Source organism: Centruroides vittatus, unplaced genomic scaffold, assembly GCF_030686945.1.
Source record: "Centruroides vittatus isolate TY-2023 unplaced genomic scaffold, ASM3068694v2 contig_990, whole genome shotgun sequence".
In the NCBI taxonomy this organism is placed as follows: domain Eukaryota; kingdom Metazoa; phylum Arthropoda; class Arachnida; order Scorpiones; family Buthidae; genus Centruroides; species Centruroides vittatus.
In genome coordinates this window covers 584,464-607,075 of record NW_027122659.1, presented here as the reverse complement: position 1 = coordinate 607,075, position 22,612 = coordinate 584,464, and the positions used below count along the sequence as shown (strand labels likewise).

At 28.6% G+C, this 22,612-nt stretch overlaps 1 protein-coding gene across 5 annotated transcripts in view; it reads left to right on the top strand.

Annotated features, from left to right (window-relative positions):
• D1 (D1 chromosomal protein) overlaps positions 1-22,612 on the top strand; it is a 58,024-nt gene that overhangs the window by 29,364 nt on the left and 6,048 nt on the right. For 4 of the 5 annotated variants that reach the window (XM_067283512.1, XM_067283513.1, XM_067283515.1 and 1 more), the window contains exons 3-4: positions 9,328-9,384; positions 20,911-20,976. In XM_067283512.1, the coding sequence (XP_067139613.1) occupies positions 9,328-9,384; positions 20,911-20,976 (123 nt within the window). The remainder of the gene's footprint in view (positions 1-9,327; positions 9,385-20,910; positions 20,977-22,612) is intronic. The other variant, XM_067283516.1, reaches the window with a different exon arrangement.

Below are 22,612 nucleotides of genomic sequence, written 5' to 3'. Positions count from 1 at the left end.
GTTTAATTAGCCTATTGGTACTTATGTGTATTTTCATAAATGCTTTAAAATGAAATTAATTAGCAAATGAGAATTTATTTTTATTCATTTATCTCAAACATAAAAAAAACACTGGGAAATATTAGTAAAAACATTGCTTTGAATAGTAAAATTAAAAAATAAACCTGTAAAAGCACTATTCAGTAAAACTGCATTCATCATAAACTACAACAAATCTTTAAATGGAGTTACAATTTCACTTTTTCAAACGTTTATGGTGTTTTTAACATCCTTCCTTAGGATAAAAACTTGCAATTTAAAAATAAGAATAAAAGCTGTCCTCTGAAACAATATGCATTTCGAAATTTTAGCCCTCTCGATGCTGTCCTTGTGTTCTTTAATCCTTGAAGTTAATGACCGACTAGTAGTGCCAATGTAGTACAGGTCTTGCTCAATCCTACTCTAATACTTTAATAAAGAAAGAGGGGCTGCCTGCTTTTGCAAACTTAGCCCACTAGGAAGAAAAAGAGGTGAAGAAAAGGTTCTGAAGGGAGAAGTATAAAGGAAAAGAGAGAAAAGTAAAGGTGAAAAAAGTTCTTAGGACCTCAGAGCACTGCATCAGAAATTATTAATAACCAAAACTACAACAGTTGACAAAATGTTATACAATATTATCAATTACAAGAAATAGTCCGGTTACAGTAGTATGCAAAACCCATCTCTTATGGGTAGGTAGATAATAACCTTGATCACTGCAAGGTTACAATAATATTAAAAACTACGATTTTAATACGCAGAGAATATAAATATTAGCTTACTATAATGTAATAACACTGATTATAATTTCTATTCACAGAGAAGGTAAGTGATTTAAGTTATTTACAAGTTCCCTTGCACTTGATAAGTTAACATGCCGAACATACATAACTGAAATGAGGATGAATATGCCTTTCTAATAAATGTTGATTAATGTTTTTAACAGGTCGCTCAGTCTTACTGTCCTTCAGTGGTATTTCGTGTATACCTGGAATGCACATTGGATTGATGGGCTTTTTGTCATTCTGCAGTAGCCCATATATAGTGGGTTTCTTTTGTAGGTAATTTTCTTCCCCATAGGATTTTCTATCTTTTTGTATATATTGTGTAGAGGTGATATATATTAAACCACTGTGTATTTAACCTGTATATTCCTTCCCTGAATCTCTTGTATCTAGCTTATGCTTCTTGATCATATTCTCTATTGTTCAAGGTTTGAATTCAAATTGTTCTCTGATAGCTTTAATGTATTCTATCTTGTATGTTTGTACAGTACAGTACATGTGGGTTCTGATGAGAGCCCGGAATGCTGCCAGTTTATAGATTATCAGGTCATGAGACATCCATGGTATGAAAAGCAGGCTGTAAGTTGGTTTTCTTTAAACATCCATGGCTATAGCCTCTCCCTTTAGTGTGAGCAAAACATCCAGGAAGTATGCCTGTGTGGCACTTTCTTGCTCTAATTTTATTTTCAATCTGCATGGGTTGGTGTTGATATCATTGATGAACTGTTGTATATTGGGCAGTCACCTCCATACTACCTGTTCCATACTATCAATATGTCATCTATGTATCTTGCATTCAGGACTGTTTCTATCATATTTAGGTAATGCACTGGTTTCCAAGACATTGAAGGTATTGTTTGAATAAAATCAAGTTGGAATGTCTGCAGATGAAATGCATATTGGGCATATTAAGCTTTTTAAGTTTTGTAAAGAATATAATGCTATACACACAGTAAAAGCACTTGTAGTGTGTATGGGGAAGATCTGATCTGGAGGTGGAGGAGACCTACCTCCTTCACCTCCAGATCAAACACCTCCCAGATAAAATACTTCAGACTTACATCAACCTGGTCTTGTGGGAGAATCTCTTGCAACAATGGCAATTTGAATGGGACCAAAAACACAACTCTACTGCCTACTGTTTCTTCCTCTCTATCAAGGATTATTTCAATAACACCTGGCTTTTACCAGACTTTTCTACCATTCAATTTTTCACTGGTCATGGTTGTTTTTTCAACTACCTCCAAAGATTCACCCTTCACAAATAATGACCTTTGCCCCATCTGCGGTGTTCCTGATACTCCCCTCCACTATATCTTTTACTGTCCCATGCTATCCATGCCTCGTCACTTTTTGAGACATGCTGTTTTGGACAAAGGCAGGTGTTGGCCGTGCGAGTGCAATTACTTAACAGATGACAAGAACATTTACTTATACTTTAAACAGCTCATATCTTCCTACAACAAAGTCACAACATTCCCTCAACTCAGTTCCCACTAGCTTTCCATTTTTTGTCACCATTCTTATTCCTCAACTACAACAATTTTGTAAATAATTTTATGTAAATATGTGTTTGTTACATATTTTATACTTTATTTCTATTTTATATTTCCTGTAACTCATTTTTTTTTACTATATACTGTACATTGTATGCAAAATGGTATTTATATTTGTATTTTGTATTTCAACAATTTCAACTGTATTATTTTTCATGTAAATTCATTTGTATTCTTTGTATTGTTAAATTCTTAAATTCATTGTGTTCTTTTATATATTCACAGTACCTGCTGCCTGGTAGTGCTTTGCGGAACCAGGTGGCACATGTTTGTGCCAAATAAAAAAAGTTGATGATGATGATGTATGGGAAAGATGTTCCTAAATTTCAAACATACAAATGTGGTTTTGAAAGTTTTGTTTGGGAAATTTTGAACTAAAGGATACAAAATGTACTGTACAAGGTACCCAAAAGCTGTCAACAAAGAAAAATTGCAAGTAGAAATTGTTAAATAGACAAATAACTTGTGAACTTGCAACAAATCTAAGTGTGTCAAAGACATGTATTGTTGAAACACTCCATCCACTTAAAATGGTTGTAAAATATGATGACTGTGTTCTGCAGGTATTAAGTGAAAAAAATGAACGGGATTGAGTATAATTTTGTTTGACAAAGGTTAATAGCATTAATCAAGGGATGCCTGTAGTAGATAACCTATATATAGTGGAAACCTGTCTATTGCGGAAGAATTGCTTGATTCCTTGGGATTCTATTATAGACTTAACTGTATCAAGATTTAAATGTCTGGAAGCAAAGAATTGCTCAGAGATCTGGGTGGCATAACTGGCAGTGTACCGCACAGTAAGTGGGGGTTGTGGACTTGAATCTCATGCTGAGCCAATTCTTTTCTTTCAGACTGTTCTAAATTATTTAATAAATATTAAATTTTATTTTTAATTTTGATAAGAGATGGTGCTTAACCTCCATCTCTAATACAAAATTATTAATAGTAGCAAACAAATGCCCAATTAATTATGGCAATCATTTGGATTAATATTAATACATTGGGCTTTGGGATGTCTTATATATAATTAAATAATCAATATAAAGTTGCACAGGAAAGAAAAAAAATTGAAAAAATTTCATTTTCAGCAAGATATAATAAATTTTGTAATCTTTTCAAAAATAAATATTTAAAATGTAATAATTTGATTAAATCATGTTCATATTATTGCTTATGAAATCTTCAAACAAAATGTCTAGTTTAAGGATTATTCAAAATCTGAATGGAGTTGCGGAATGTAAATAAAATGTATTAGGAATGTGTTCAGAAAGCATTGATCATTTGGCTGGGAAAAATACAATTATCCACCTGGAGGATGGAAACCGTAATCTCCTTCAAGTGGTCTCCTGGGGCTTGCACTCGCTTTTTTCATAAGTTCCTCCATTGTTGGAAGCACATCAGGGAGGTTCTTTGGAAATGGTGTTCAGTTGCACCATTGCATTCTGCATAATGTCTTCATTTGACTCAAATCAGTGCTATCTTCAGCTTGATGAACAGGCAAAAATCATAGAGCCAGATTGGAAGAGTAGGCAGCTTGACAAAGCAGAGAAATGTGTTTGGCCAAGAAAGCCTGAAAAAAAGAACAGGTATGTTATCATGATGGAGCTGTCAAGTTTCCTGCTGCCAAGTTTGGTTATTTGCTTTGCAGAGCATCATGAAGGTGACTGAGAATGGTCAGGTAATACTCTTTGGTAATGGCTTAGCCTTGTGAAAGTATACTTGTGATTCACCACACCATGGGAGTTAAAGAAGACTGACAATAGCTTTGATGTTGCTGTGCACCTACCATGCTTTTTTTTTTTGCATTGGATATGATGAATGTCTCCACTGTGATGACTGCATCTTGGTTTATGGGTCATACCCTTAAACCCACAACTTATCACCATTGAGTCCAGGAAGTGGGGTCACTGTTTGCACAGTTCAGCATGTCCTGCAAGACTTTGTGGAGTGCTTCTGCTCCATTGTTAGCAGCACTGGCACAAATTACGAGGACAATTTCTGCATGAGGATTTCTCTTTCAACATTGCATCTACTAAACCACTGCTTACCTTACCTTGTCTGCAAGTTCTCGGATGTTGATACAATGGTGTTGCATAACCAGTCTGCACTTGCTCAGTGACCTTCCCATTTCAGATTGTTGCAGGTCTACTGCAATGTTGTTCACTCTCCACCAATATGCAACCATCTTTGAAGTGATTGTGCTACATCCTAATTCATGTGGGGCTCATGGTATCTTTGCCAAAAACCTGCTGAACCTTCCAAATGGTTTCAACTTAGATATTACCATGCTTCTGGCAAAATTTGATACAGTAATTCTGTTATTTCACAACAAATGAAAATACAATAGGCATTCACTACACTGACTGTCCGATGTACATGTTTTCGTGTTTAAAACTTCGGCCTCAACTTCGCTATTCTTTAAAACCTAATAATCAAACCAGCTAATACAGACTTTGTATATGATCGTCTGGGTGATTAAATAGATAAATTGTTATTTAAAATAGTTTTAACATAAAAAAAAAACGTTTTTTGCATTAATATTAATTTTGTATAATCCATTTGGAAATAAGCATATATATATAAAGTGGTTTTAAAGTAAATATAATCTTATATATGTATTATAATCTAATATTTATTTCATATGTATTAAGACAAATTCTAAAATTAGCAATTTGTTTTAAAACCTTTTCACTCTCAAAAAAATGTTACTATAACCCTAATCAACAATATATTTAAGATTTTAAGATGTTCTCATTTGTGTATTATCTTCAAAAATTACTAACTGAAGAGGAGTTATTATATTTCAAATGCATTGTAATTTTAACAAGAAATTTTTATTGCATATGATAGATGGTAAAAAAATAAAAAACTGTGAACTTTCATAATTAGTTACTAGTTATAAGTTCTGTGAATTTTTTTTAAGATATTGAAAAACTAGTTTTAGCATTCACTGCTGCTATTGGAAACAAGTAGCACTGAATATGCCAATACATCCCCTTCTGTAAACTATGTCACTGTTATACATAAATTAAGAATACTCAAAATGAAAAAATTATAATCTTTATGGAATTTGTGGTGATGCAAAATTGAGTCACCATCACCTACTGGAGGACAAAATGATGAAAAACCATTATAATTAAATGTCATGGGAAAGTATGAAACCAAGCAATAAAATATAATCTTAAAAATGTTTCTTACACTCACAAGTAGTAATAAATCACATCTGTGCAATATACCAAAACTTCTAGCGTCTGAATGATGCAAAATTGTCACTTTGCAGCAAAAGTGTTGTTATTAATGATGTAATAAGTAATTTAATTACATTTAAGTAAGGTAAGAAAAGGCAGATTAAAAAGTTAATAGTATTAAAAATTATTTGAACTTTGCACATTGTCAAGAATACTAATAAAGCTGATTTACCCCCTAAATTGTAAATGAAAATTTCCATTCAATTATTATGCCTTTGTGTCCTTTATCATAGCTTAAATTTTTTTATCAAATTTGATAAATGTACTTAGTATACAAAGATAAATTTAAGAAAATTTCCATTATTTATTTTGAATTACACATGAAATTTTTGAAAAAATAATCTGAAGATTGTTATTGAAAATGATATAAAATGTTAGTTTTGATTAAATTGTTTCTAATTGCTGGATTCTTATTGTTGATGTTAATTTATTTGAAATACAGTGGGTGATCAGTTAATGAACAAATTGGATAATGAACACTTTCACAAAAGATTTATATTTTCGGACAACGAACACCTCACAGAACTAACACAAGAAGAAGTGATGTAAAATAATGAATACTGATTGGTCTTCTCTTGTCTTCGTGCAACAATTTGAAACTTATGGAGTGCGGGAGACATCGATGCTCAACCCGGTATATACTGATCAGATAATATTCCTCCGAACTTTAAAACTCTCCCTTGTAATTCCAGCCTTTTATTTCTCTGACAGAAACAATTCTTTTATAGTATTTGCGAGACTGTTGGGTAGGCACTCGTTAGGTTTTGCGTCGGTTTTTATTTTCGGAAGGTGAGAGTACAATAGCAAAGGTAGAGAGTGGGCGGATGTCTGATGTTGCTGGGCAGAATGGCTTGAACAGGTCTACAGTAGGCCACAGTTTAATCTTATCTAAGAAAGATACAGTATAATCAAGAAGACTCAAGCAGCTAAAGGAGTGACAAAAATCACATCTGAGAAATAAAGAACATTGAAGAGCTCATAATGGAACCTGAAACTGATCTCATGACAGAAGAACACTAAGAACTCTTTAATGAAAAACACCAAGAAACTCGGCGAGATATGTTTTCTTCTGAAAAAAAGGATTAATGCTGATGTCTGCTATTAAAGACCTTTTTAAAGAAGTGAGAAGATGTCAGAACAATGGTCTTAGAATGGCATCCAAACCAGGTTGAGGTTAATAGGCTTGGGGATGTCTACAATTACAATGCTATTAATTACTTCTGAAAAATCCTGAAGAAGAGAGAAAAGCAATTGACAATAGACAGATTAAGTAAAAATTAAATACAGGAACATGGCCGGCGTTATTCACATTTAATAAATATAAAAAATATAAATACGACTTTACAAAGTTGGAACTTTGTCTTTTGTCTTTACTTCCTCTGCTGTCTTTATATTTATTAAAATAGACAGATTCTTTAACCCCCACAAACAGAAAAAACTAATAAACTAATAAAAATGCAAAACTGTGTATATATGTATTTTTATTATTACATATAAATAAATGTAGTAAGAAAGTACATATTTTTTATTTTCTGGAGTTCCCAGAATGAATTATTTACCCATAAAAACCTATGGTAAATTGATAATCGGTTAACAAACAATTCGGATAACAAAGTCTTGGAACGGATTATGTTCATTAACTGATCACCCACTGGGTATTAGTTTAGTTAAATGAACTAGTTTGGATTTATGTAGTTTAGCTATTTTGTTAAAAACTTACTATGCATAATTTGAATTTAATATATTTTGTGTAATTATCGGTCTTTGCTGTTCATATTTATTATTATATTTAAGAAAACAGAGAATAATAAATAAAAGCAAGCTATGATAATTTATGATTAAAAAGAATAAATTACCATACAATAAGCCTCTAATTCATTCTGCAAAATAAATAAATTTAGCTCTGCTATAAATTCTTTTGATAAAATTAAATAATAATTTAAAATTCTTGCTAGATATCATATAAAGTTTAATCAAAATAAGATAAATCAATTAAATATTTTTGTTGATATTAATTATAAATTTTTGTTTTTAAATTTTACCCCAAAAATGTGAATAATTATCAGATTTTGTTATCTTTTGTTTTTTGAACAATTCAGTTATTTTGAAAAGAACATTCATAACAAATGCAAAATTAATTATTTTGTATGACTTAATTATAATAAAATGATATTTTTATGATAAAATATAATTTATTCTGAGTAAAATTGAAAGTCAGTACTTTACATAATAAAAGTTAAATTTACAAATTAGATAAAATTTTCAAATTGATCTTTCTAAACATTTAATAAGCTATTTAATCTGTTGAAGCTAACTCTCAATTATTCTTGTGTAAACTGTAAAATAGAAAAAAGCAATAAATGTTTAATTGTTCACTTTCTTAAACTGTGTATAGAACATACTTTTAAACATTTAATGTATCTTTTTTCAATATAGATTTCAATATATATGAATATGTAGAAATTAGAGAGATAGTGATTATTTATTTCAAAACTAGAAATGTAAGGTAGAGAGTAGTTTGAATTATAATTTTTATTCACTTAGATAATTGAGAGTTGACTATCTTCTCAAATAGAATATATTTTTCATTAGCTTTTAATTTCATTGTTGTTAATAGAAATTTTTAAAAAAATAAATAAATAAACCTTTAAAATCTAGCTGCAGTTTTTAATAAATGTTTTCAGCTACTTTAATAGCCACGATCGGGTTTAAATGTAATGTTCGAGAACATTGACATTGAATTTATTCCGTAAAACAAAATAATAATAATACATTATGAATACAGTAAAATTTGTGAATTTATTTATTTATTTTTACTGTTTTATTCAGTAACATGTGTTTTATCAATTTTTTTATAACTGAGTTTTTTTTGAATTATTATTATTATTATTATTATTATTATTATTATAAATAGAAATCATCATTTATTTTTTTGTAGAAGTTTATACTAACAAATTAGAAATTAAAATTATGTAAATTAGAAGGTTTTACATATAACCCAAAAAGTATTTCTCATTTCTTATAAATAAAATAAATGTTCTAATTTTTCAATGTTTCTACACACACCCATACACCAAATATTGAAGAGAAAAAAAATAATAAAACTCAATTCTCTAATTTGTCCAGTGTGAATTTCCTACAAGCAAGAAGGGATGATTTCCATTTATAATTGTTGATAAAAGGAAGATAATTATATATAAAGTAAATTTCTTGAAATTTTATTGTCCAGTATAGAATTTTATATTATAACTATCGCCTTTTCAAATTACTGGAGCAATCAAATAAAAACAAAACCTTTAAATACCAGTAACAGAATTTTAATGAAAACATTGATAGAAGGCCAGAAACATTCATAGTTTTCGTTAAAATTCTGTTACTGGTATTTAAAAGTTTCGTTTTTATTAGAATTATATAAAAATAACGATCTTAATAAATACTTAGCACTGAGAAATTTTTATGAATTTTACTCAAATTTTAAGAAAAAGAATAATCATCATCATCAATTTTGTATAATTGCATTTATTGTTAATTTAATTAATCATTAAAATTCTTTATCTGTTATAAATATTCAGAATGCCATAGCAGATATTCTATTAAACATTACTTAGATTTTTCAGAATTCTTACATTTGTTTAGAAATGCGTGTTTAATTTCCTTATCAAAGGTATAGAATATTTATTTGATAATTCATACTTGGTATCTTCTATCATGTTAAAATAGGAGGAAGAAAATGTTAAAAAAGGTCGTGGGCGTCCTCGTAAATTGGATTCAAACCAGGTAATCTAATTTGAAATTAAAATGCAATATTTTTTCCTTGTAAAATTCTAAATACGTGGGTGGTTCGGAAAGTTCTCGGAATTGGATATACAGAAACAAAATCTGGTTGAATTGGTTATTTTTTAATGTAATCTTCTCTTAGAATAATGTACTTATTCCAGCAGTGTTCCAATGTCTTCATTCTAACAGAAAAAGCTAATTTCCAGATTCTTAAAAATAGCTGTTCACTATAGTGATGAACTCTTCATTTGTGTGAAATTTCTTGTCTGCCAATGTTTTCTTTGGGTTTGGAGAGAGATGGAAGTCATTAGGAGAATATGGGGAATGGGAAAGAAGTTGGAAGTGATGGTAGGCAAATGTTTGCTGGGTAAGATGGACAGAATTCACTGATGCTTTGTCATGTAGAGAAAGGATTTTTTTTTTATATGAGGACTTTTCTCTATAATAACAGTCTTTAGTTTGTCTAAGAGGTCACAATAATAAGCAGCAGAGGATGGTCTCATTTTTTTCCAAGAAGTCAACAAGAACAAAATTCTCTCAGCATTTTAAAAAATGGAAACTATGACTTTCCTCATTAAGGGAACCACTTTTGCCTTCTTCAGAGTCATTGAAGATGCATATTTCCATTGTTTAGATTGTTTAGTCTTGCATATAATAGTGGATCCATATCTTGTTTATGGTCCCATACTGATGTAAAAAAATCCCTTAGATTCTTCTGGTATATGTCCAAACACTCCTTGGAAATTGTTGCATACATACAGTTTTATTTGACTATGAACAAACATGGTACCCACCTTTGCAGAGACCTTAGTTGTGCCCTGTTCTTGGGTTAGGATTTTGTAAACCCAATCAGCAGAGATGCCCACGACCTCAGCAATCTCTCACACTTTTAAGCAATAGTCAGCCAGCACTATAGTGTGGATTTTGTCTGTTTTTCTAGGGTAATAGTAGTTGTCTGTTACAACTACATCTTCCATACTTTCTTGGAAAAGTTTGAAAAGCATTACCCACTTGATTACCATTGAATGTGATGGAAGCAGACTACTATAAAACTTGATCCAAATTGGCTTTGATCCCAGTGGTGGCATTTAACTTCGTCTTTACGAGATACTTTATCAAAGTGCAAATTTCTGTTTTCTCCATTTTCTTTATTGTAATCTATCTTCACTGCTTCTGTTGTCTGCCACAACACTTTCTATTTCCTCTTTGGTGCCAAAATGTTGCACACATGAGAAGTAGTGATGTTGGTTTCCGACACTACCTGTTTTATGTGGATAACACCACTAGCTATATGCGATTCCAAGAACTTTGAACCACCAACGTACTTTATTGTGAAAATAAAAGAAATTTTTGTTTTTCACTATTGTTAATAATCATCTGTGAAATGAAATAATTATTATTAGTCTATTTTTTCACACATAGAATGTTCTAATTTTTGAAATTATATTTTATATCATTATATACACTTAATTTATATAAGTTAAGAAATAATTTTCAAATATTTGATATGAATTTTTTAAAATTATATTTAACTTCACTCAAAATAAACTAATTGGCAAAAATAAGACTAAACAGCTACTTTAAGTAAACAAATTATTTTTTATTTAGACATTTTTTGCCATGGAAGGCCAAAAATAGTTACAAAATAAATAATTTTAGTTTCTTGACCACAGCTGTTTGGTCTTATCTTAATTGGCAAAAATAACCTTAATAAGAAGAAACTAAATTTTTTTAATATTGAAAATAATAAAGAACTTACAATTTATGTAATTTAACACGAGAACATTAAACAAATCAGAAAAGTTGTTCAAAGATAAAGTTATGGTATACATTATAAACACATTTTTTAATATAATTTTTATTGTTTATCATTTATTACAATAATGTGTGTACATATGTTACTGGCCAAACTAATTTGTCCTAGGCCGAACTGATTTAGAATTATTATTCAAGTATATTAATGGTTAAAATAAAATTAAAAGGCAATCAATTAGATGAACAATATTTATTCAAACTTAGTCTACTTAATTATAAAAAACAGGGTTAATATTACCTAGGTATCCAAGGTGGCGGCTCGTCTCCGATTCCAGCAATTAGAAGACAGGGAACAGCGAGGACGCATGTTCTAACCTAAACTAACCTATTCTAATAAATTACCATAATTATTAGCAACCAAATTATTAGAATAGGTTAGGTTAGAACATGCGTCCCCACTGTTCCCTGTCTTCTGATCGCTGGAATCGGAGACGAGCCGCCATCTTTGATACCTAGTGTAACATTAACCAAAAACAGTATTGATTAGAAGTGACACACACTAGTACAAAACTATAAAATAAAAATAAGCTAATCAGTACTTATCAGTTTGTATTTTTTTATTAAGCCATGCATTTTTAAAGGTAATTAACTTACGAAGATATTTTCAAAAATTCAAACGAAATAATAAAAGCTTTTAGAGTCAAACTAAAATTAAAAATGAACTTATTTGTGCTTTTTAGTGTAACATATAAAATATTTTATCTTTTATTTATTTTTACAGGGTGTACTGCGGTGGCATTTCGAATTACACAAAAGTTTTTTTTTTTTTTTTTACACTGGCACATATTTATAGTACATAAATCAGTTTGGTGTAGGACAAACTAGTTTGGCCGGTAACATATATATAACATACGTTAATTGAAATTTTGAATTACATTATATAGTATTGAATCAATATATACATTCTTAAATTTTATTTTAAATTAAACATACATTATCATTTAATTCTGGTTTTTGTATTTTAATTACTAGTAAAAACTTTTAGAAAGATGAGCTAATCTTACAAAATAAGTGTTAAAAAATTTTTAATTTGATATATAACTGTTATTAGAAGAGAAATTTAATTTAAAGATAATAGAAAAATAACTAGAATGTAAGTTTATTATTTTTTAAGGAATTCCATCAGATTATTTATTTTCAAAATTAATTATCTAAAATTTGGAATATAAATAGTGCCAGTGGCATTTTGAATATTTCCCAAAATATCATCTTCATACAATCTTATGTTTTTATGCAAAATTTTAAAAATTTGAATGTTTTTAATTCAGAACAGTTCATTGCAACACTTTTTAATTATATTAGATTTTCTATTGGTGAACTAATAGTATTTTAAATAGTTGTTTTAAAACAACTATTTAAAATACTATTAGTACAACTGTTCTGAAATTGTTTTCAAATCAAAATGTCTGATTTTCTACAGCAAACAATTATTGAAACAAAATGTGAGAGACAGAAATATACTTAAAGCCTAAAAAATTTTAAGTAATTTGCATGTTCCTTGCAGAAGCAGTTCTTTTCAGACAGTTTATATCAGAATTCTACTAAACTTCATTATTACTTAAAATATATTATAAAGTGTTATTATTATTACTATTTATTATGAATTTATATTTAAAAAAAAACCCAAAGGCTTGCAAATATATACGCAATGATTATAAAGTTATTGCGGATATTGCTTGCTTCAGAAAATTTTATGTATATATGAATAATAAAGAAAAGATGATTATTATTCTTTAGTTCAAAAATCATATATACAAAATATATGATGATTGTATTTAATATAACATGTTTTGATGATATAACTTGTATTACATCCTGTAATTTTAGAATAAATGCTTCAGTTTATATATCTACTCTTAGAAATTTTGTTTCATCATAAATTCATTAATTGTTTATGCTTGGACAGCTTTGATTGAAATATTAACCTTTTGATTGATTTCAGATTGGTTTCCTGTCTTCATATTTATTAAACCAATTTAATTAAGTTAAATAATATGTAAATATTATATTTCATCCGTTTTCCGAATTTTATTGCCTTTTAATATTAAATTTGATTGTCTATTTTTCCTCAAAAGTAAAATGAAAAAATGCATTTATGCATATATTTATCATTTTATATTACTTATAAATTTTATTCTGAATTTATTAGCATCATTTGAATTTGAAATAATAATGTTGTACTTAAATCAATATACTGATATTAACATAACTGAATAATGATTATTATAAAAAATCTCTTATTTTAATGGAAGTAAATATGGAATATATATTTCTGTGCTTGCTTTTAAATAAGAGATACAATGTAACTTGGGTTTTTATTAAACAGTTTTACATTGATGATAAATCTTAAAAATAAAAGAAAATTTTGTTTGTGGCGGTGTTTTATCTGTAGCTAAGAATTACACCTCAAATTGTCTTGGGCCTTTACAGACATGTTTGTGTTTAGATTCACATTGTCATTGAATTTTGTCATCTTTTCTTTTAAGTTTTTTTTTTATTTTCATACAAACCTGTTCCATTGTATTTTGTAGAAAATCAAGAAAGCCCACAAGTTTCTTTCAAATGAGCATAAAAGTTTATTTTAGCAAATGAATTTGTGATGTTATTTCCTACAGATCACAGATCAATCAACTACAAAAAAAAAAAAAAAATGCATATAACTTCCATTTTGGAAATAGTAAATTAATAAAACAGTTTATTATTAATATGGTCGAAATAATGATGTGCAACTGGCTGCAAAATTGCATGTGGTGTTGCTACCGTTTAATTAGTCTCTTTGACAGAATATCGATAATCTAGTTCAGTGTTCTTCAACCTTGGGTCTTCAGACCAGTACCATTCCATGTAAATTTTTGTAGACTGGCAAGAAATTTTGTAATAACAAAATAATAAGATTTTAAATTTGTAATTAATATAAACAAATTTTATTTATTTTTCATTGTTGCAATTGTTTAAATAAAGTTTATTATAAATCAAAATTTTATTAAATACCATATTTACTCGCATATACGACAAGGTGTGACTTTAGAGATCAAAATAAAGAAAATTAGATTTATTGATACAATTCTAATTTTATTTCATTTAATCACAAGTAAAATATCAAATGAATGTAAATGCACCTATTGTCCCACAAAATTTAAACTTTAAGGAAAAATCTTGTAAAATTGACAACATAATTTGTTTATGTAAAGCTGGACAATCGGAAACCTTTTTTTTGCCAATTCTTAACAATCGAATCCACTCCGTCGATTACACTTATGAGTTTCTTTGAATTCCGATTTCTGAATAATCATCTGTTTTCATGTGGGAATGGATTAACATTTAAATATATTGGGCTCCTGTGTGATTTTGGAATTTCAATCTGGAATTTAATTCAAAAGCTTTGCTTTTCCTGTTGCTATTCATCTTTACTCCCAACAATATATAAGAACAATTGAAACGACTCAGATAAAATACTTATGGTTTTAAATACAAGAGGGTAAGCATCCAGTAAAAAATGCGAATACAGTTCACAAAAATTATTTGAAAAAACACAAAGAATCTTTCGCTCTCGTATAAAGGATGACCTAGGAATTTGAAGATGTGATACATGAATAAAAACCTCGTCTTATATGCGAGTAAATACGGTATTATCAGATAATACTATAATTACTATATACTAATAATATTTAAAAAATTCATAAAATAATTACATTTATGCATGACAGTTATCAAATGAACATCACTCTGGTGGTAAATCTTCCATCCCTGCTGTTATACTTAGTAGGCATTGCAATATTGTGTCAGTTTACTTATTGGTGACAGTAGCAAAAATTCTTATTTTACACCATTCAAATATTCTGATGCTTGAATATTTTGAAAGTACTTTAAAAAAAATCTTAATGTCCCATCTACTTCCAATGTTTTTTTGAAATATAATTGTCGTCTCTTAACATATATAACTTCAAATTGATTTGTTACAGATTGCTCTGTTAAGGATTACTTTCTTTGTCATTTGAGAGAATTTCTGTAAAATATAATGGAACAAATCTATACAAAGATGTATTTAATAAAATAAATTTTGTTTTATTTTGAGTATCAAAAGAAAAATGACAAAAATTCATTGAATATTTACTTTCGTTGCAGTGTCAATGTTAATGTTCACAAACTAACAAGTGTGTAATTTTCGTAAAAAAACTAGAGCACTACTGGGTACATCAGCTAGTATGTAAATAAGAGAACTGCTTAATACTAGAACAAGTTTTTAGAGAGTATTTGAGTTTTGATTTTGTATGGTTTGAAGATAACTATATTAAAAGATCAAAAGTACATGAAAAGTCTTGTTAATAATGCTGATAAATGTTAATAAATCTTGTTCCTATTCAACCATCTTTGGTTGAATGGGAAGCAAATACTTAGTGTGAAAATATAATTAATTCTTATTAAGCATAGTGTGATCTTGTCCTTATTTAATATTTTTTCTGAATTTTAGTTCATAAGTTTTTCAGGATAAAATTTGCTGTTTTGGGTGGTGTCATATAAGTTATTCAGTTAAAAAAACAATGAACTAATATATATATGTCAGATTATTTTAAATTACAAAATAAAAACTTATTTTAGAATATTGTCATTATTTATTATTTTTACTCAGTTTTACATTTATCTTAACACTTTCCTAGTGTTTGTTTGAATTCCTTTATCATGAAGCAGAATTTCTCAAGCATGTATTGCTTTTTATATAGACCTAGCTGACTTTTTTGTAAATTTTATTATGTTCTCTAAATATGATACAAATACAGAAAGAAATAGTAAAGAAATTCAATGTTATTTCACATTGTAATATTTCTGGCAGGTGATTGATGGATTGCTTTTTGCCAAAGACTATTTTGCAGTAATATTTTTGTTTTCCATGCCATTTTGAAATAGTATGAAATATCTGCCATTATAAAATGTGTACTTATGTAAATTTTGTGATTTTAATGTTTTTGTGAAATGTTGGGAATTTTTGTAATATCATTTTATTAATTTATTTTTATTTGTTGACTCAAAGAAATTTAATTGTAAAAAAACAAAACACTTTTCAGTGGAATGAAAAACTTCTTTAATTAAGATAATCTACTTTGAGACCATAAAGAAAGATATAGTAACATTCTGTACTCATTGGGAATACTTCAAAGTTCACCAATGAATGCCTGAAACTGCAGATATTAGCAGAACAATTATAACTTTTACTACAGTATGTATTTATGTGAATGTGATCTCAGCATATAATTTTTTTCTTAAGCCTCATGCTTTCATCATTTCACTTAAAAGAAGCACTTTACAGCTTCTTTTTGGTGAATTACCAGTCATTAATTCTTGTACTTTGGAGTCATTATTAAGTAAAGTAAGGATTACTTGAACACAAGCACTGTGACATTGCAACAGTCAAGCTGATAACAAAGACAGTCATTAAGTGACTAATGCATAGATAGCACATACAGTGTGGATAAAGAGATGATTTGCATTTTAGACAGAACAGAGTGGGATGGCATGTGATTTTATCTTGCTACTCAGAACACTCAATTTAAAACTTGTGAATGTTTGTTTCTGGAATTTTTCTTTTAATATGTTTAGGTGACAGTTGACTGCAGGTAACTGAAACTGTGAAATATGAAATTACAAATAAGGACAGACTACCGTGTAAACCTTTTAAATATAGCAGAATTTCAGTTATCCCAACTAATTTGGACTGATATATCTTGGATAACGTGGAATGTTAGACAAATTATTAAATAAAGTGGATTTTTATGCATTAACATGTACTACGTGTAGACCTACTTATTTTAAATGATGATTTTTTTTACATTATACTACAAAATACTTTGTACACAGGAGATGAAGTAAAGTAACTTGTATGAAATTAAACATACTTATTAATCTGTTTCCAGAAGTTAGTAAAATTAACATTAATATACATTTCAAATAAAATTAAAATTTACAAATATTCTTATAAATGGTATGCGATTATAATCAAAAACCAAACTATTATCATTTTGTATGGATAACCCATTTGATTGCCTGTACTTAAAAATCAATTTGAAAGTAAATAATTTTATGCAGTAGTGTGTGTTATCTGTTGATTTTAACTTGTAATTTAAAATTTATTTACTAGTTGGTGCAAGAGATGGCGCCACTAGATTGTAACCCGTTTGTAACGGCTGTGGGTGTGTATTTATATAGGTTACTATATTAAAGGGTTAGTGGATGTTTATTTGTGAATTTACTCCTCAAATAGCTTTTCCTTGTATAAACTTATCAAGATTGTCTTTATAAAATGCGTCTTGTCTTTGTTCTTTCTAGTTCATTTTCTGCACATCAATCCACACTTTGATATTATTAAACACTTAAAGTTAACTTTGAAAGCTGGTTTCTGGTATATATAATAACTCCTCCATGTAATAACCAATACACAACTATTTAAAGAAGCTTTTGTTTAGAACCTTATTGTCAGTTTTGTTTTATTTTAGTATATAAAGTAAATAGAAGCTGAGTAATCAACTCTTAAATGTATATCATTAGATATTGCTGACCATTAAAATCTCTTCTATAATTTTTTTTCAAAGTTATTTTAGCATTCAGTATTATAATTATTTGATTCATGAGGTAGAAATGAAGTTTGGGTGTTTGCTGACCATTTGTATTTTTGACACTTTGATATTCCATTTCATTTTTATAATTATATCTACAAAGAACTGCAAACAAAATGAAATGAAAATGGGGAAATGAGATAATTGAGACAATACATCATGCTTTTTGTAACTAATTGAGATGTGACATGTATACTCTATATATAGTGATGTAATGATTCAGATTATACAAAGGTTTTGTATTCCTTCCAGCAATTTTTTGCAGAGTATATATGCTGAGATTACAGTACATCTATCAAATAATAAATTATAACAACAGAAAAGATGACAGCCTCCCTTGCAAACTGTGAAAATTATGTTTATTAAAAAAAGAAGATAAAGGCACGATTGGTAAAACCACAGTTACCAAAACAAAACTCTATAAGAAGGAAGGAGTTAGTAGAACAGTGGTTTCCAACCTTTTTTTAATTGCGACCTTTTTTAGTTTTTTAAAAATGTTCGCGACCCTTTTACATCCGTCATATTTGATCAATGAAACAAAAAATAAAAGATTTGACAAAATATATTTAAGGACTTAACAATAGTGATGATATTTTTTATTAAGTATTAATTATTAATGTGATGATTGAGCTTTCATCTGCTTAACCTCTTAACTTAGGACTATAAAGCTAGTGGAAGGAACGACGAAACTAGATTGAGGCGTCTCTAGCAGCGATGCTGAGTAACAGAATCGGGGCTACAAAGCACCACTAAAAGTATGACACGTGAAATGGCCTTGTTAACGGAGGTCTCAACTATACCTGGCTAGTTTGCCACAGCCGAATTTCACCAGGCATAAGGAGAGGTGCGGGTGTCGGCTGCCCACTGATTACGTCACATATCTCACGTGTTGCCAAGCATAAATAAATTATTAACATTAAGGTGACCCATCGGTTGGGAACCGTTGTAGTAGAAGAATGATAACTATGACACTGAATATACATTTTACATTAAAAATATAACAGTATATTTTGTAGATTACAAGAAATGAAAAAATTCTAAAGCTATTTCAAACTGGCTGAGAAGCATCAATTATTAACTTTTTAATAGTTGTGAAGTCTGCATTGTTTTCTTTTGAATTTCTTTGTAAGAGTACCATTAATTAATGTTTCCTATTCCTGTTTAAGTTTAAAAAATACTTCTAGAGACTGGATCAGTGTACATAAAGTGATTAGTATGGTCGTATATCATCAGTAATACCTGTAGTAGGTAAAAAGAATATTACTACTTTCAGCATTGAATTACAGATATTTTTTAATTATATAAAGAAAACGTTAATTATTGCATTATTATTATTTAAATTGGAAAGCATTTGAAAATTTTAATAATTTAATTGCAGCTTATTTTCTCACTGTTTATATAAAGTGTCTTTTGCGGACTAATAAATATTGAAAACCATGTGGGTGTATGAGGAAATATATATATATATAATTTACTTTAACTTCTGATTCTAATGGACTTAATGTACTCAAATAATAGATGGAATGAAAATGAAAAGAAGTTACTGGTTTATATAAATTTTTGTTTACTTGATTTTATATATTTGTAAATGTATTAATGTCAATAATTCACAAATTATTTCAGCCTTTTGTGACCTTTTATTGAAATATTTCATTATCTTATATAGTTCAATTTTGTGTATGGTATATATAATAAATGTGACAACATGATAATTACTTCAAATATCAAATGAATGACCAGATTCCTTTATTAAAATTAATTATTTAGAGAAATTTGAAATGGAGCTTATCTGTGTATTGACAAAAGTAGTTTACATTATTTTTACTTTACTAGAATTTTGAACATGCTCACAATTTAAAAATTTGTGTATGTGTCATATGTAACTAATTTGGAAATTTGTGTTCAGAGAATATAACTTGAAGATTGTTAAATAATATGTACTTGATATGCAAATTTATAAATTAGCATTAATATTCGAAAATAATTTCAAATTGTCTTTGTTTTAGAATATAGTTTTATTGCATGTATAATATTGTTCATAGATTTGTGTACTTAAATAACATGATAAATAATATTCCTGTGACATCGGTATCATGTACAGTACAATATATTATTATTATGTATGATGATAATGATTTCTAATATTGGTGTATAAAATTGAGTTCAAATGCAGAGGAGAGCACATGAAATTTTAGAGTAGAATAATACAAGAAATGGTTTAATTAACTAATTTTTGTTGGTACCAAGACGATTGTTAAGTGACCTCATAGATATGTTATGTCAAAAGTTGGTTAAAAACTTAAATATCAGTGAAAAGTATTTTCTTTCATAATTGATATTGTACTACAGTGTGAATTAATACATAGAAAAATAATAAATATAACAACCGTTGTGATATTTTTATCAGTTAGATATACTAAGATTTCTAGTTTATATTTTTCTAGTTAACTTAATTCTTTTGATGGAAACTTAAAACATAATCTTAAACTTATTTTTTACATATTAAGTTCATAAATTGTAAAGTACATTTAGAATGATATATCATTCTAAATGTATAAATGATAATCATTCTACCTTTGTAATGTTGAAAAACTTGGACTTAATCTAAAACCTCCTTTTTCAATGTAAAGTAAAATGAAGAGGTTCCATTTTCCACAGTTATTCTCTTGATAATTAAAAAAATTTGAGGTAAAATGTCTAGCAGTTTTAAACTTTAAAATATTAAGTTTGATTTCAAAAACTTTTTATTCAACTACCTCAGATTTTTTAATGAAAACCATGCTTTTTTAAAATAATACGTAATATTTTCATTGTACTAAAAACAAAATAGTTACTTAATCTTATATTTATAATATGTTAGTCATATTTTAATGAAAATCAGGCAGTAAATATTTAAATTTTTTTTATGATAAGTTATATATGTTATGCAATTTAACTGTCAGACTATTTAAGATTATGATTTTTTCATTTTTCATTAAGCTAATGTGATCTAACATAATTAAAATTTTAAAACTTCAGTGGCAATTAAATTTATTTTATTTAACTTTAGTTTTAAAATAATTATATAAATACTTTAAATTCATATTGGTTTTTAATTTATTAGGATGACTCTGATCAACCAAAACGAAAACGTGGAAGGCCAAAGGGTAGCACCAAGAAACCACGAAAGGTATTAGTACAAATTAATGTTAAATGTTTAAAAATAACACACACACTCCAATTACAACATATTAACATTAATGTTAAAATTTATATCATTTAAAAAAATTTTTTTTTACCTGAAGAAGACATTCTATACATGTCGAAAGTGCTTGCAAGATATTTTGTGCTTTACTGGTAGAAAGTTTATTAATGCCAAAAGACAGTGATCTTAAATTTTTATCTAATAGGATGCTAGACTTACTTCTAACTCAAAACCAAAAATGGTGTGTAACTCTACAGTACGTCTTTCACTAACGTTTTCGAACCAACGGTTCTTCTTCGGGTGAAAAACTTAGTATTTTTTCACCTGAATATATTACCCTTAATATTTTTATTTAAATTTATTTAATGGTAAAAAGTTTTAAAGAAGAAAAAAATGTTATATTGAGGTTTTAAATTCAAAATCTCTGAAGTTTTATGTATACCGAATCAAATTAGTTTACGAAATATTGGGTGAAGATGATGGCAAACAACAGACATTGTTGCTCGAATAAATGTGCCGTGCTTAATCAATTTTAAGATGATTGTAAGTTTGAAATCAAATTTTTTGAGAGAAAAATTTTGAAATAATCAGTTTTATTAAGTAAGAAGTTAGAGAAAAAAGGAACAAATATCACAATTTTTAATCAAATCAAATGTCGTACAATTTAAAATTCAGTACCAAACGCGATACAATCGGCAACTCAGAGTGCCGATTGGCTATTGTATGTCGGATGATCACTCCTCGATGTATTATTTTCACTTTGCCTGACTAGATGATAGCAGTATTCATAATGACCGGTCAATTTGATAAATTAATCAATATTTATCACACTGCGCGCCCTTTTTGGTCATTATTCATAATGCCCGATTAATCACTTTGTCCATAACATATATATGGAAGTTTATTATGTAAATTGATGTTCTCCTAAGAAAGGTTTTAAATGATTGATCAATAGTGTTAACTGGCTGCTGTTATAATATAAATTTCCTTACAAATCTCAGCTAATGATGACAAAACAATTGCATACTTGTCTATATGATTTTAAAAAATAACCATTATTTTATTTAAGATAATTTAGTTGTTAATTGGCTGGAGGAAATATTGTACATCAAATAGTTCATATATTATTTATTCTTAGATAGGTGCAGCTACCTTTTCCGTTGTTTACAGGGTCTGGCAGGAAAGTGACATTTTTAGGACATGTATGACATGCTCAGGGGCATCGATCGCCACAGACAAGGTCATGCATGACTTGCCAGGTGATGCAGTTTCTTGGTAACAGAGCCATGGAAAGCTGTGTTTTGCTCTTTTGTCGTTGAAACATTTTTTGAAAGTTATTTGGCATTGCAGTGGAGTTCCGAGCTGGAATGCTTTCAAAATGGATCAAAAATTGAGGAAAGCCCATAGAGGCAAACAAACCGCCCAGACTCTCAAAAACACAAACTCGCAAAACGAGCTGTGGAAAGTAGCCCTGTCATTTGGCAGTAAGCCCTCAAAGATGCAATTATGCGGAAAATTGAACAATTCCACAAAACGTGGTTTGCATGTGAACTTCTTCACGAGGCCACAGGAACACATCAATGGAGGTTCGAAAAATAAATTTGTCCGAACTAACGGGCTT